We start from the raw sequence: 14,715 nt of genomic DNA on the forward strand, positions 1-14,715 counted from the left end.
CGATTACTTGTATCAATTATATAGTATTTGTTTATGTAAATATATTTGTTTAAAGTCAAGTTTTCTCATTTTATTGATTTTTAGTTGCTTATTTAATAATTTGATTTTAATCATTAAATAGTTCATATTGGAGTATTCAAATCTATTTATTTATCCTATAATTTATTATAGGCGTATAATCAAGATGTCTAATATTCATTCTATTCTATGATTATTTAGGGATACCAGATATCATGATTTAATATTGAATTCCATTATTAGAGGGGATTTCACAGATGATTCATTCAAGTGGATTAGTAATAGATTTTTTTTTTGTGTAATATGGCTTGTGCAAGTCTATTTTGCAATATTTTAGGGTGACATGACTTCTTATATGTTGTAACTGAAATATCTTTATCGGAGCGCCAATTCAGGTATAGCTCAACGTAGTTTGAGGTAGAATAGTGTGTCATCTCACCGAAGTTGTCATAATAGCTTTTTTTAAGGTAGCATTGCATGAGCATGACCCTATAAACTGCTGTTTTTGTTTAAACTAGACTGTCTTTGCAAGTTTTTGGATTCAATTGTGTTGCTGCTTTTGCATCAATGTTTCAGATCACACTCCGTGATTCATTAAACTAGACTGTGTTATGATGTAATTTAATTGAGTGTTTGATTGGTGGTCACTTTGTTGGTGCTTTAAGGAGATTTTCCCGTTGCTTCTAGAAAATTGTCATAATAGAGATCTTGAGCAATTTAAGGGTGATACAGCCATTTGAAATTGACTTTTTATCAGCATTAAACCCTCAGTAGAAAGGGAAAAAAATCACCACTTCACATTAGGATAAATTATTATTATTATTTTAAATTTCTTTTAATATTTGTGGTTTGAAGAATTTGTTCCTAGATCCACTTGTTTGTTGGTGTTCACAATTAATATTTTATCAGAAAACGAGATACATTGGATGCATGTTTGCTCTTTGAATAAATCTTTAACTTAGTGGAAATTGGCTCAAATTGACTTGTTTTTTTGATTGGGTTTTGTCAATTATAGGTAAAGCTAAGTTTTGATTTTTTCCTGAGTGAGTTTTAGTTATTATAGATGAAGTTGTGGATGGGAAGATGACCTTTAAGGAATTAAACAATTGTCTTGGAAAAAATTGAAGCCTTCATGGTATACGAGGTGGAAATAATAAAAATGTGAATCTAATAAGCAAAAAGAGGAGCATGAGATTAATGGAGAAGAATTTGAGGAGGCTCTTCATTTGGATGAAGCTGTTGAAGTTGAGGAAAGCTAAATCCACAACTCCCAAGAATCACTTGCATACAAACACCTGTCACAGAACATTCTTGATGTGCAAAAGATAAATTGTAATTGTATTGAATGAATAAATGTTACAAAGAGAGATCAAATTTTTATAAAAGGAGATCAAAACCCTAAAAAACAACTAGCCTAGGTTGCATGATAATAATTAATAAAAGAATTAATTATTATATGCCTAAAGTTTAGCTTAAGTGAATTAGAGATAATAAGTGATTTAATAATTAAATTAACATGGTTTTATTAATAAGACAATATCTTATTACTCTAACACCCCCCCAAGATAAACTAAGGGAGTAGCTAAAAACCTCAAAACTACTATTGGAAATAAATTTGGGTCCCAACAACAAGGCCTAATGAGGTACCCAATCACAACCAAATCTCTATAAAGAGGAGAATTAGAGAAAATCACATGGGAAAAACCTTACTCCAAGAAGAGATGGAAAGATTGTTGAAAGACCAATGCAAAAGGCTCCAAACTAGAGAATGTTCCATAAGATAGGAAAAATGACGATCATGAAGAACACCATTGAAGCATGAAGTTGCAAATTGTTGATTTGAAGAATCTCCACTATATAGAACATTGACCAGGTAGAGAAGACTAAGTTTGAAGAGTTGATCAATTGAAGACGGAAGATATCTTCATGGCCTCCAAAAACAAAAATGAAAGAGTGTTCATATAGTAAATGATCCATCTTACTGAAATGCATAGGTACCTAGCCACTACATCTGCCTAGTATAGAGGAACAAATATTGAATACATAGTGCACTTTATCGAACCAAGAAAGCATTAGAACCAACAAAACCCTCCTATAATGCTGAGAGGTAAGACAGGTGCACAGAAACTAAATGCATAAACTTTCGTAGAATGAACCATGAACGTCGAGAGTGCGGAAGAAGTGCAAACACTTATAAAGGCAACACGAGGCTAATGTTGTGGAAGGAACACTCACTTGACAAAAGATGACAAAAGGGCCAGCATTCCCCCCTTGACACTTTATAATATAGTGTGAGTACAACAAGACACAAAGATGTGCAAGATCCTGAAATGCAATAGAGTGGCTCTTTATCTTAGTGCATTTGCAAAAATGCGTATAAAAGATGTCAATGAAGATTATAAGAGATATAAGGCTGGTACAACATAAGTACAACCCAAGACGAGTCATCCCAAGCAACAAAATGATCCCCGAACTTGAAACAATCAAGATATCCACTAGAGTGCAAAAAATAAAATAAAATTGAATACGATGTTTTTGGAGCAAAATCTGAAAAAGCAATTAGCATCATTGGAAAGAGTACAAAACTAGCGTTCCAACGATATAAACTTTTCCCAAAATGTAGATCAAATGCTTAAGATGTCTCCCAGAGTGCGAAGAGTGCAAAATAAAACCTCTGGCTTTGATTGCATAAATAGGCAACCAAACAACAAAATCAAAAAGCAAACCCTGAACCATCATGAAGGGTTAGAGCTTTTTGACGATATATGATTTGTCAAAAAATACCTCTGTACACCCAAGATACGACCAAAAACCATCAACAATTTTTTAAGGATAAAACAAATCAAAGAGATGACGGTTCGAAGGCTGTCAAATTTCGGCTCAAGATGATGATGTCAGCAACCTGCACATGCGTCAGTGCCATTGATGTTAGGGTACTTTTTGCATTTTTTTTGGTCACTCTTTTTTTGTTTAAAAAAAGGCACACTTTTTATTGTAAAAGCATGAGACTTTTTTAAATAGAAGTTTTGTGCTCCAAAATTTTTCTAAAAGAAACCTCAAAAAATCTATTGTTTTTTGAAAAATAAATAAATTGCTGCCTTGGGAAGCATGCCAAGGGGCTGGGGGCAAAAATATTTGCCTTAACAATCAGCTGTGTCCAAATTGGATGTACCTTACATGGAAATGAGGTTTTTGGGTGTCCTGAGCTCAATTGTGATGTCCTTCTGGGCTTAAAGTGACCCAAAATGTCCACCCAATCCAAAAAAAATCCTTTGAAAAAACAAGGCCAAACCTGTCATAAAGAGACTAGGGGCATGAAAGTCTGAAGCTCTAATACCATGTTGAAATTGAGGAAAGCTCAACTCACAACCCCAAGAATCACTTACATGCAAACACTTGTCACAAAAAGAGAGAAGCAAAGCTACAGAGGCTTGAATTCAGAGATCCATAGAAAATGAGACATTCTTGACGTGCAAAAGATAAATAGCAGTTGTATTGAATGGATGAATGTTACAAAGAGAGATCAATACTTATAAAAGGAGATCAAAACCCTAAAAAGGTAACTAACCTAGGTTGCATGATAGTAATTAATAAAAGAATTAATTAGTATATGCTTAAAGTTTAGCTTAAGAGAACTAGAGATAATAAGTGACTTAATAATTAAATCAACATGGTTTAATTAATAAGACAATATCTTATTACTCTAATAGAAGCAAACCATAAGGATGAAAGTGGTCAAAATTTTTTTGTTGATGAAACTCCATATTGCAAATTTGAGGAAATTTAAAGAACATCCTTGTGTTGTAGCAATAAATTTTATTTTGCAATGTTGACTTGGAAAAGTATTTGTATAATATATTGGAGATCTATGAAACATGTTTATGGTGACAAATTCATAGTATACACAAATTCAAAGCTCTCTATCTCAAATACTTTTTATGGTAATGTTTATGTTTTATCTATGAATGGGCTAGTTCTTGTTCTTGGTTTATATTGGTTTGAAATTTTGGGAATTGTCAATTTTAATGGACAAAAGAAGATTATTAAGCTTTCATACAAGAAAATGAAATAGCTGTGTAAGGTGTTCCATATCACAAGGAATCAATACATTGCTGTTTTTATTGAACAAAAGTCTTTTGTATGGTAATTAATCCGAAGGAGAGCTTATAGAGGATGTCTGTACATATGAAGGAAGTTCCGTTCCACATTCAATTGCATGTAAAGGAAAGCTGAAGCCCTTAACCTTTTTAAGAGCCAAAAGTACATGTGGAAGAGAAGGGCAAAAGCTTACAAATATAGAGTAGATTAAGTCTGCAAAGATCAAAGCATATAAACATATAGTCAACAACAAGAGGCAATAGTCATGCAAGCATAGTGTGGAGCAACAAATCAAATGAGCAATAAATACTGGAATACACTATGTTAAAAGAGTGATGACAATGGACATGCATGGAATCAAAGAATTGCTATCCATGAAACATGGCACCGGTACAACTTATTGCCTTTGAAGATTGAATGTGGATGGATTGATTTTTAAATTATGATCCCAATTGTTTGCAATATCAATAAAGTTAAAATGACTCTTTTCATATATTTCAAGGTAGTATGCTAATGGGAAATGTTATGTTATCTCTCTTAGTTTTGTGTGTTAACAACGGAAAGGCTTATGGAGTAGTTGACAAGTGATTGACTAAGAGTGAGTATGAGTCAGATGGGTAGAATTTACGGTTAGTCGTTTATCTTTATTAAGGTTCAGGCTATATATATGAGATTGATATCATTTCATTCTCATGCGAGTCTTCATTAATATTGATTTGCAGTTTTTTTGAATTTTTGGAGTGTATGCCGAGAATTTCTTATGGTATAAACCTATCTTAAGTTTTATTTTTTTGGTTGGGAGGTACCCAATATTTGGGTGCTTTGGACACTACATTTATCTTTATTTGGCTTTTGTCATTTTCATTGTGTTTATAGTGCTGGTATTTTGATACATCAAATGAACTTGGAGATGAAGCAATATCTTCAAGGGGGGGTTTCAGGTCCATTTGAACACTACTTATATCCTTTCTTGTTTTGGTCATTTTCAGCTTATTTGTAGTACTGTTATTTTGTATCTATGCATGAGTATTCAAGATAGCTTAAGAGGAGGATGCATGCAATTAGATAAATACATTGAATGCAATAAGAGATGGAGGGAGATCTTCATTGTTCAAGAGTCACCTTGGAGATGATATGGATCATCATGTCTTTGTTACAAATGAGAATTAGACAGCCAAGGCTTCAGTTTCTATATTATATTATCTGCTACATTTTTACTATACCTTAAATTATTTAAATTTTTAAGACAAATGAAACTTTTTATATTATTAAGAAATAAAATTTACAACAGCCAACATGTGAGAGATAAAATCAGAACTTTATGAATGTTTGAGATATGCGCCTGAGTAATGTTTTAGGAAATGATGATTGTCATGCCTGAGTTATGAATGTGTGAGATGTTAAGTTGTAGTCTTCGTTCTCATGGTTGTTATTTCATTTCTTTTGATTTTCTTGTTGTCGACTGTTAAAAAATTTAGTTTGAACAGTGGCACATATTTTGTCTCTCTTATTATAGGAGCCTTCAGAATATAGTATATACAGAATTTAGATAGCATATAAGGCGAGGATGGGATGTTGTGAAATCCATGGCGGACTAGGCGTCTATCTTTATTAAGGTTTAGGCAAAACATTTGTGATTGTTGTCATTTCAATACGATGTATTGATTTTCAATTTTGTGAGTTGGAGTATGTCCTAAGGATTATAATATGGTATAACTGTCATTGGTACTTTTTTCAAGCTATGCAATATTTGAGTACAGAAGCAACTGGCATAAATTGTTTGTGTTTTAAATTTTTTCTCAAGTTTTTTGCATAATTACAGTACTATTATGGTATCATAGAGAATGTGAGCCTTCTGATGGACAATCAAGATAACTGAAGTTTGATTCAAGTAATTGGATTACACCAATTATAATGCAATCAGAGATGCACAAAATTTTCAAGAAGCACTGTGGGATGAATTGAATCATGTTTTGTTTTTGAATAAAGAATATAAAGTTGAACCTTCATTGCTCTATTTATTTTATGAACTATTTATTCATTATGATCAAAACGTCAGGAATAAAATTGTAAAGGTCCATGAGAATGATGTACTTTGTGCTGTTAATATATATACCCATATTTTCATACATAGATTATAGATGCATGTATGTAAATATATGAGTATGTATATACATACATGCATATCTTTCTTTATATATATTTGCATATATTTATATACATGAATGTTTGTATGTATATATGTAAATATGAGTGTTTATATTTATATATATATGTGAATACATACATGTATATATATTACCCTAGTCAAAGTGTTTGCGAAATTTTGGCCATGAGGTTTGAAATTCAGTGGACTTCAAAAGCATGGCTAAAAGTTTGGTTGAAATTTATGTAGTGTTTGTATAGGTGAAGTTCATATATTCTTTTAATAAAATGCATCTTAAAATCCACTTTTTTATAACTCCTTTGGTGCAAATTCCACTCCAGGCTTTTCCTGTCTGAAAGTTATTATGTCTGTATATCATCAGATAAGCAAGATCCACTACCTTACATGTTTTAAACGTATTTGAAGAAATGTAACTCTGTTCACGGGGTTGTCTTCAATGAATGTGAAGAACATGTGATTAGGACTCTTTTTGTTACCTGAATGTTCATCACGTTAGAGTTTTTAATTCCACTGCCAACTTAACATAATCTGTAATGTGTGCCTTGCCATATCTTTTCCAAATTAATTGCTATTTATCCTTGTTCAGGGTCAGAGGCTTGTCAATACATCTGTTGACTCTAGATAGGGTGGTTTGTATGGGCTAAATTATCACAAGTTTTTTTGTCAATCAACAATAGTAAACAATGCAGAGCTTCTGTATTAGATGTACAAAAAGCTTATAGATTTGCCAAAGTTTGCAAATATATTAAATGCATCCTATATTATTTATCAAGTATTAGCCTATATCATCCCTTCAAATCTTGCTTGTGCCTGTATTTTATAAATTATCTCTGTACCTCATATTGGATTCTATGAGACAATGTTCAAGAGTTATTCTTTGTTACATTTTGTTAGCTAAGGGCGAGGAATGGTCTACGAGCTTGGAGATTTTTTTCCTCCTTAAAATTTATCTTTAGTGCTTGGTGGTACCAATCAATCTTATTCCCCAGGAGCTGGATATCTTTTGCAAATCTTAATTGTTGACAGATTTCATTAATTTGCTCTACAATCTAAGAGCATTAAGGTGGTTCTGATTGTCCTGGCATATTTTCTTTTGCTCCAATTTCTGACAATACATAATTGGTCTGTATAATTTTTTTTCTAAAACAAATGCTTCCAAGTTGACAATTGTTCAGGCTCATTCCTGAACTTGATTCTCTCATCGGTTGAGAAATTTTATGGAGAGCCATGTCTTCATGCTACATAGCATGTCGTAAACATGTCTTTTTTTAATCTTCATAATTAGCTTCTGTTTGATTATTGAGTGCACACGTTCAATATTCTGATCGATATATATAAATTACAGTTTCTTCCATATTAATCGTACGACACAGACAAAATCACAGATTTTATTTATTGATGTTATCGCACCATTTTATCTGGGAATAACTGTCTTTAATAAATACTGTCAAGATTTGATGATGTACGATATGAAAGTTTGTTCATTTTCTACATTTGTTGTAAGAATAGGTAGCCTCTTACATTTTGCTATCTCAATTATGGCTTTCTTAACAAACAGTAGAGCAATTTTTTGGAGTTTAGAAAGACAATGTTAAAGACAAATCTAAATCCTACCTGTCTGTCCTATGCTTTTTTGAAGGTTATGTGACCTTGTCAGATACTTAAATTTTGCACTACACTATATCTGTGCTTTCCAATCTCATACTGTCAAAGACAAATCTCAAACAGTTGAGCAATTTTTTGGAGTTTAGAAAGACAATGTTAAAGACAACTCTAAATCCTACCTGTTTTTCCTATATGCTTTTTTGAAGGTTCTATAGCCTTGTCAGATATTTAAATTTCTCACTACACTATATCTGTGTTTTCCAATCCCATACTGTCAGTGTGAAAATTTTTCATGCATTGACATAATATTATTTGTTGAAATGTAGGGACTTGCATGGTATGTGTTGAAAGAAAGCTGTCAAAATCTCTTAGGCTGGGAAAGCGAGGAAAGAAAGTTGTTAGGACTAAACTATCTAAAATAATGGAAGTATCCCATGATGAGGATGAAGAGATGTGTCTGAACGATAAAAAATTCAGTGAATCCTTATCGCAAGTCGCACAAATAAATCCTCAACAGTCTAGGTTTCCTTATTGTGTGGTATGGACACCACTGCCAATAGTTTCATGGTTGGCGCCATTCATTGGTCATGTAGGTATCTGCAGGGAGGATGGTATAATTTTGGACTTTGCTGGATCAAACTTTGTGAGTGTTGACAACTTCACATTTGGTGCAGTTGCCAGATATATCCAACTTAGCAAGCAACAGGTTCGCATTTTCTATTAAATTTATTTAAACTATTTTAATTAACAGAGCATTATAACATATAACCACTCTTTTGGTTACTTGAGGCTGTGAAGTTTTGTTGACCAATTTATACAACTTTGAGATGATTCTGTTCTTTTTACTCGTGATAAATTTCTTACGAATGGACATGTTCCTTACAGTTCCTTAATATGGGAAAGTAAACAGTTTATTTATTTATAATTGTTTTGCAGTGTTGCTTTCCTTCGCATTTATCTGGACATACTTGTAAAAGTGGATATAGGCATACAGAGATTGGCACATCACTTTCATGGGACGATGCTCTTCATGGTTGTACGCAACATTACCAGCATAAATCCTATAACTTGTTCACCTGCAATTGTCACTCATTTGTGGCTTCATGTCTAAATCGTTTTTGTTATCGAGGATCCATTGGGTGGAATGTCATCACTGTGGTTCTACTTGTTATTTTGAAGGGCCAGTGGGTGAATAAGATGGCAATTGTCAGGTCATTTGCACCTTTTACTATAGTAGTGTGCATGGGCTTATACATGGCTGGTTGGCCCTTTTTAGTTGGATTGGCTCTTTTTTCTCTCCTCTTGGCTGGATGGTTTCTCATTGGAACTTACTGCATTAAGAGTCTTATTGAATGCTGAATAGAGTTTTTTCCTCAAAAGTTTTTGTTCAATAAGCTTTTTACTGAAGAAATCTGAGAACAGGCACTCAAATATTAGCACAAGTGCTGTTTTCTATAAGAGTGAGGTGTAAGCATCCTTTGTTTTTCTGATTCACAAAATTGAGATTGAACATACTTCGCAAAGTAATTGACTCCAATCTTTGAGTAATCCCTACTATATTTGCTTGATAAATCGTGGCAATTGTTTCAGTCTGAAACGCTGATCTTTATTCCAGACAAATAAAAATTGTGTTGAGTAGTATTGTGTGACTTTTATAGAAATCAAGAATGATGGATGGTAACAGTAATACTTGCTGGAAGGTAGTGAAGTATTTGACAGATTTTCATTCATTCCATATATATCGATGTTGCTTATTTGAAATTCTGGCACAGAAGTTGGGAGACTAGTTTAAGGAATCTAAGAATGATGAATGGTCAACTGAAATGCATCCTGGAAGGTGTTGAACTATTTGTCTGATTTTAATTTTTACACATTTTGTTAATGATTCTGGTAGAGCAGTTTGGAAACTGGTGGTAGGACATTTCTTATGTCTAGCTGCAACTTTTCTCGCACAGTACACTACAGAAGTCCCAATTATTCAATTCACAAAATGGTGGGCTATGATATTCCCTGCCATGTACAACCAGGAAACAAAGGGAGGGTTGCAAGGCATGACATGCATCAAGATACTGCCAAATGAGAAGTTAGAGGGTGAGAAGTTATGTCTCCTGTTTTTTTTGTGTTAATTATCACTGTTCCTATTTCATGCCAACAAATGCTTAGAGGTGCTTGTGTGCTTTGTGGGTCCTTCGGGTTGTGGTTATTAGCACGTACTCACTGTAAATTAAGAATTTGACAACTATTTCTAGAAAGCTGTAATTTTAATGCGAGGACTTCTCTATGAAATTACTGATGGATTGAAAATTCTCACAACATTAAAATACGTAAATAGCTCTCTTAGCTTGAACATTCTTTCTGAGAATGTTCAAAATGTTGTGCACTTATTGTGTGGAGACTTGAGTTTCATTCCTCATGTTTGGATCATGGACTAGTACATTTTACCTGTCAACATGCTATGATTTTCTATATGAATTATATTAAACTTGTTAAGAAGCTACTACGGATATGTGACAGCATTGCTGGGTATAAGTAGTAGTCAAGTTCTATAGTTTGCAACATCAGACTCGTCCGAAATTTTTGATAAGAGGGGCATGTAGAATGCTTAATGGTGTTAGGTTAGCACATAATTCAAACTCCTCATGCACTTGCATTATGGTGGGCACAAAGGGCACCAAATTTTCCACATCTATGTAAGATGTTCAACAAGTAGACATTTCTAGGAATTCAATCCTATGTTCCCCTAGGTTTGAGTGATGAGGGGACTGAGCAATGGGTTTCAGGCAGTGGGAATATCAATATAAAAAATAGTGAAAATGTAAATATAGAGCAATTTTAAATATTCATATGAAAACATGGATAAAACATGTTTATATATATTATAGAACTTTAACATATAATATTTGTGTTAAATAATTCAAGTTTATATTTCATATAAGAGTGGAAGTTAAACAAATTATCAAACTGAAACATTAATTTTATGGGACAATTGGGAAATGAGTTTCAGAAGCTTCCAGTTTCCAAAATGTCCCCATTTACGAGGTGGGTCAAATAATGTTGGAAATGCATCCTTAACTAACACTGAAATTTCAATCCTTTATTTTGAAAAATGTAATTTGGATGCCCCACATTCTAAATTGGGATCAATGTTTTATGATTTACTAACAATGAGTTCTAATAGCAAACAAAAGATGTCTGCAATATTAAAAGTTTGTGCTAGTGATTTCTTCTTTAAGTTAGATATCAGTGAAAATATATTTGTTTAAGTGAAGATGCTCATGAAATATATTTTCCAAAATTATCAAAGATGTAAAATGACTACTTTTACTTCCAAGGTATAAAAGATGAAGGTGATAATTAGTTTTGGTGAAATTTGTATTACAAATGTTTGCAAAACTTCTAACCTCTTTGTGAAGTACAAACATGTAAATTTTTTAGAGTTGGTGCAATTATTTTTAAAATTATCTTTGGTTCAATAAGACCCATTAATAATGTGATTTGTTGGGAGGCTTCAATTTTCAAAAAATATGTACGTGTTCATGTTATAAGAGTTAAATTAATTCTAGATTTGAGTTCAAAACACGAGGCCAAGCACATAATTAATGCATTTTACAATGAAGAGGGGAAGGAAACATGTTATAGGTGGTGAAAGGAAGCACATTGCTAAGGGCATATTTATTGCATTTCACAAATGGAGAAGATTGAAAGGAAATAAGTCATAAGTGGTGGAGGGAAGCATGTTGCTAAGCATATAGTTGTATTTCACAAATGGGGAAGAGTGGAAGGAAACATGTCATAGGTGGTGTAAGCATGTTATATTGGGTAGTGAAAACTTAGATAGATAATGCTATTGTTTTTGGTTAATATCCATTAAATGCCAAAAGCAATATTTTTAACCTTTCTACTAGATATGCGAAATAATAAAATATCTTAGTTTTTGATTAATACAACTTATAACATGTTTGAAAGACTTGACTATTTTCTCAAGTAGGATGTACCTGATTAAAGGTAAAGAAGCCATAATGTGGGCCAATAAGTAGGATGGGTGGAATGACATATGGTGTTGGGTAACTAGAAGTTGATGTTGCTATCTAATTTGACGTATGGATCAAATCGACATGGGGCAACAACAATGACTATAAATGGGAACAACCATGAATGGCAAAATGGTTGTTGTCAATTATAGACAAAGATTAAGAAATTAAGGTTTATGGGGTGGTGACATGAAGCTTTTGTCTATAGATTTAATAACGAATCATGTAGCATTTTATTTATATTCCATATTGAAAGTATAGAAAATCCAGTACACCTTTTTAATTTGTAAAACCAAAACATGTGAGAAGACCAAAATGTATAACAAAAAAAAAATTTGGATCATTGAATCCAAAACAAAACTTCTCTAAAACTAATCTTATTGCAAATTATCATGTTAAATTCAATACATGTTTCAAAATCTTATTTGAATCTAAAAGATAATTTACTAGGAAAAAAAAATGATTGCCATTTTGAAACGTTGGCTATTCCATTGTAGTTTTGAGTTGCCACTATGCATTAGGGAAAAATGTTGCTATGATGCTAGATGAGCATGTTGCTTGCATATTATTTAAACATTACCTTTAAAACATTGCCATCTTTTGCGAGGGGCTTCAAATCTACGACGTCACTAAAAGATAAATCTTGATAGTGAGATCTATAGGGAACATTAAAAAAGGGTCATATCTATCTTTAGCACTTCATGAGAGAGTTTTGGTTTGTGATTTTAATACAAGGATTGCAAACAATCAATTTATCTAGTTGGACAACACGAGGGGATACATCAATATTTTATGTCTAGAGGAAAATAAGGACCAATTTTGAGGTCTTCTGAGATTTGGAGAAGAGCTTCTAGGTATATGTAGCTTGTATGACACGGAAAATTTGAATAGATTGAATTGTTTTCCATAATATGGAGTTGTAACATATACAATGGACAAGTCATGGTAGATCATGTTTTGTGTTCTCAAAATTCTATTTATAGATTTTTGGATTTCAAATTGGGAGTTGACCCCTTGAGTTGAGATTTGATCATATGTGACTCCTTGTTAAGTTTGACATCTTGTAATGTCCCCAACTTTTTAGCAACTCAGTGGAGTTCTTAGCCTTTACATTCTTCAAAGGCTAAGTGGAGAAATAAGAAATTGATTAAATTAATTTCTTATAAAGTCATTAAATAAATTAAAATTAAAAGGTGACTTTATATTTAATTAATTTAATTAATTATTGTATTGCAAGGAGAAGCTTCTAGATAGTGCATTAATTATTGGAAAAGGGGAAGCTTTTGATAATTTAATTTTCTAGAAGCACAATTAATTATTGTATTGCAAGGGAGGAGTTTCTAGAGAGTGCTTTAATTATTGGAAGGGGGAAGCTTCTAGTAAATGCAATTAATTAATATTTTATTTCCTTCTAGAAGGATGAAGGAAAAGTATAAATAGAGGTGGGAGCTTCATTGTTTAGCATTGGATTATTCTATCGGATGACTATGAATTGCATTTGATAAGAGTTTGGAGGTGTGAGTCATAGATTTGTTCTTGGCATTAGAGGACGTCTATCCTCTCTTGTGACATTCTAGACATCATTCCCTTGGGGTTTGGCCTTTGAAATTCATTGCTATGTATTTGATTTTATTAGTTTGAGAACTAATATTATTTCAACAGTGGTACAATCTTCAGTTTGCATAAATTCCTTCTTGTTCATGTTATGTGGTTTTAAATATATGCAAAGACATTAAAATCTCTATTAGTAGTTGGAGTAGTTTTTGGGCATTTCTAGGGTGCCCATTATAGTGGTATCAGAGCGGTTTCCTGCCATCTTGCGAGGTAGGAAATTTATATTATTGTCAAAATTTCTATTGCATTTAGAGTGACCAACACTGTAGCATTTTCTAGCCATGGACAAACATAAGAGGACGGACAGTTCTAGAAGTCAGTGGAGTAATGATGAAATTAGCGCGATGATGAATGCTTTGTAGGAGGGTATGGAGAAACTTGAGCTTCATCAACAAAAATTGAGGGAGAGCTTTTTAGATCTAGAGAAAATTGAAAGTGCAATGAGGTATATGGTTTTTTCTTTTAGAAGATAAGGTTATAGGGAAGAAAGTTTGAGTTTTTTGCAACGGGAGTCCCTGATGCAAATGTACCTATATTTAGTACGACACCTGCTAGTCCTATCTGTAGTGTTGATGATGGACTTATTTCACAAGGACATGTGGTTGTGTCAGTGGCAAGTAGCATTGAGCTTCATTAGGTTGAGACTCTCAGAGTTGTTGCCACATTTAGTGTAGAGACAGTTGATGCAGTTGTTACCATTGATACTTTTGGCTCTCTCAAGGACAAGATTATTATTGAAGATTTGTGTGTGAGATCTCATGGTGTTGCTCTAGTGCTGGAGGTAGTTGATTCCTTAGGTGGGATCGAGACACGTGTAGAACCACCCAGCTATGATGTTGGTGATGTGTGGGCATTTCAACGGAGTCAGTAGATGTGGACTTACGCTCTAGTATTATTGATTTGCAATTTGGTGTTGAGTCATGTGTGCAGAGTTAGGAGTCCACAAATGAAGCTTTGTCAGGGGATGACGATGCAACAATAGTGGGATTAGGAGAATGTGAGGATATTGTCATATCAACAATGACTTCTGTGTTAGTTGAACCATCCAATGAGGAGTTTAGCAGTATGCATGTAGTGGTTGATGTGTGTTCTAACGATGGCGCACATGTTGATTATGAGTTTTCATCAACTACATATTCGGTTTAGTTTTTCATTGCAGTAGTTAGTGTTGTTCCTATGTCT

General features: G+C 33.1%; 1 protein-coding gene across 1 annotated transcript in view; it reads left to right on the top strand.

Annotated features, from left to right (window-relative positions):
• Positions 1 to 9,529, top strand: part of RTE1 (protein REVERSION-TO-ETHYLENE SENSITIVITY-like protein (DUF778)) — a 42,578-nt gene extending 33,049 nt beyond the window's left edge. Inside the window, exons 2-3 of the mRNA XM_089822163.1 lie at positions 8,215 to 8,594; positions 8,825 to 9,529. Of these exons, the coding sequence (XP_089678289.1) occupies positions 8,223 to 8,594; positions 8,825 to 9,247 (795 nt within the window). The 5' untranslated portion in view covers positions 8,215 to 8,222 and the 3' untranslated portion in view covers positions 9,248 to 9,529. The remainder of the gene's footprint in view (positions 1 to 8,214; positions 8,595 to 8,824) is intronic.
• The last annotated feature ends 5,186 nt before the right edge of the window (positions 9,530 to 14,715 follow it).

This window comes from Cupressus sempervirens, chromosome 1, assembly GCF_028749045.1.
Source record: "Cupressus sempervirens isolate cs-2001-9-10 chromosome 1, ASM2874904v1, whole genome shotgun sequence".
Lineage (NCBI taxonomy): Eukaryota > Viridiplantae > Streptophyta > Pinopsida > Cupressales > Cupressaceae > Cupressus > Cupressus sempervirens.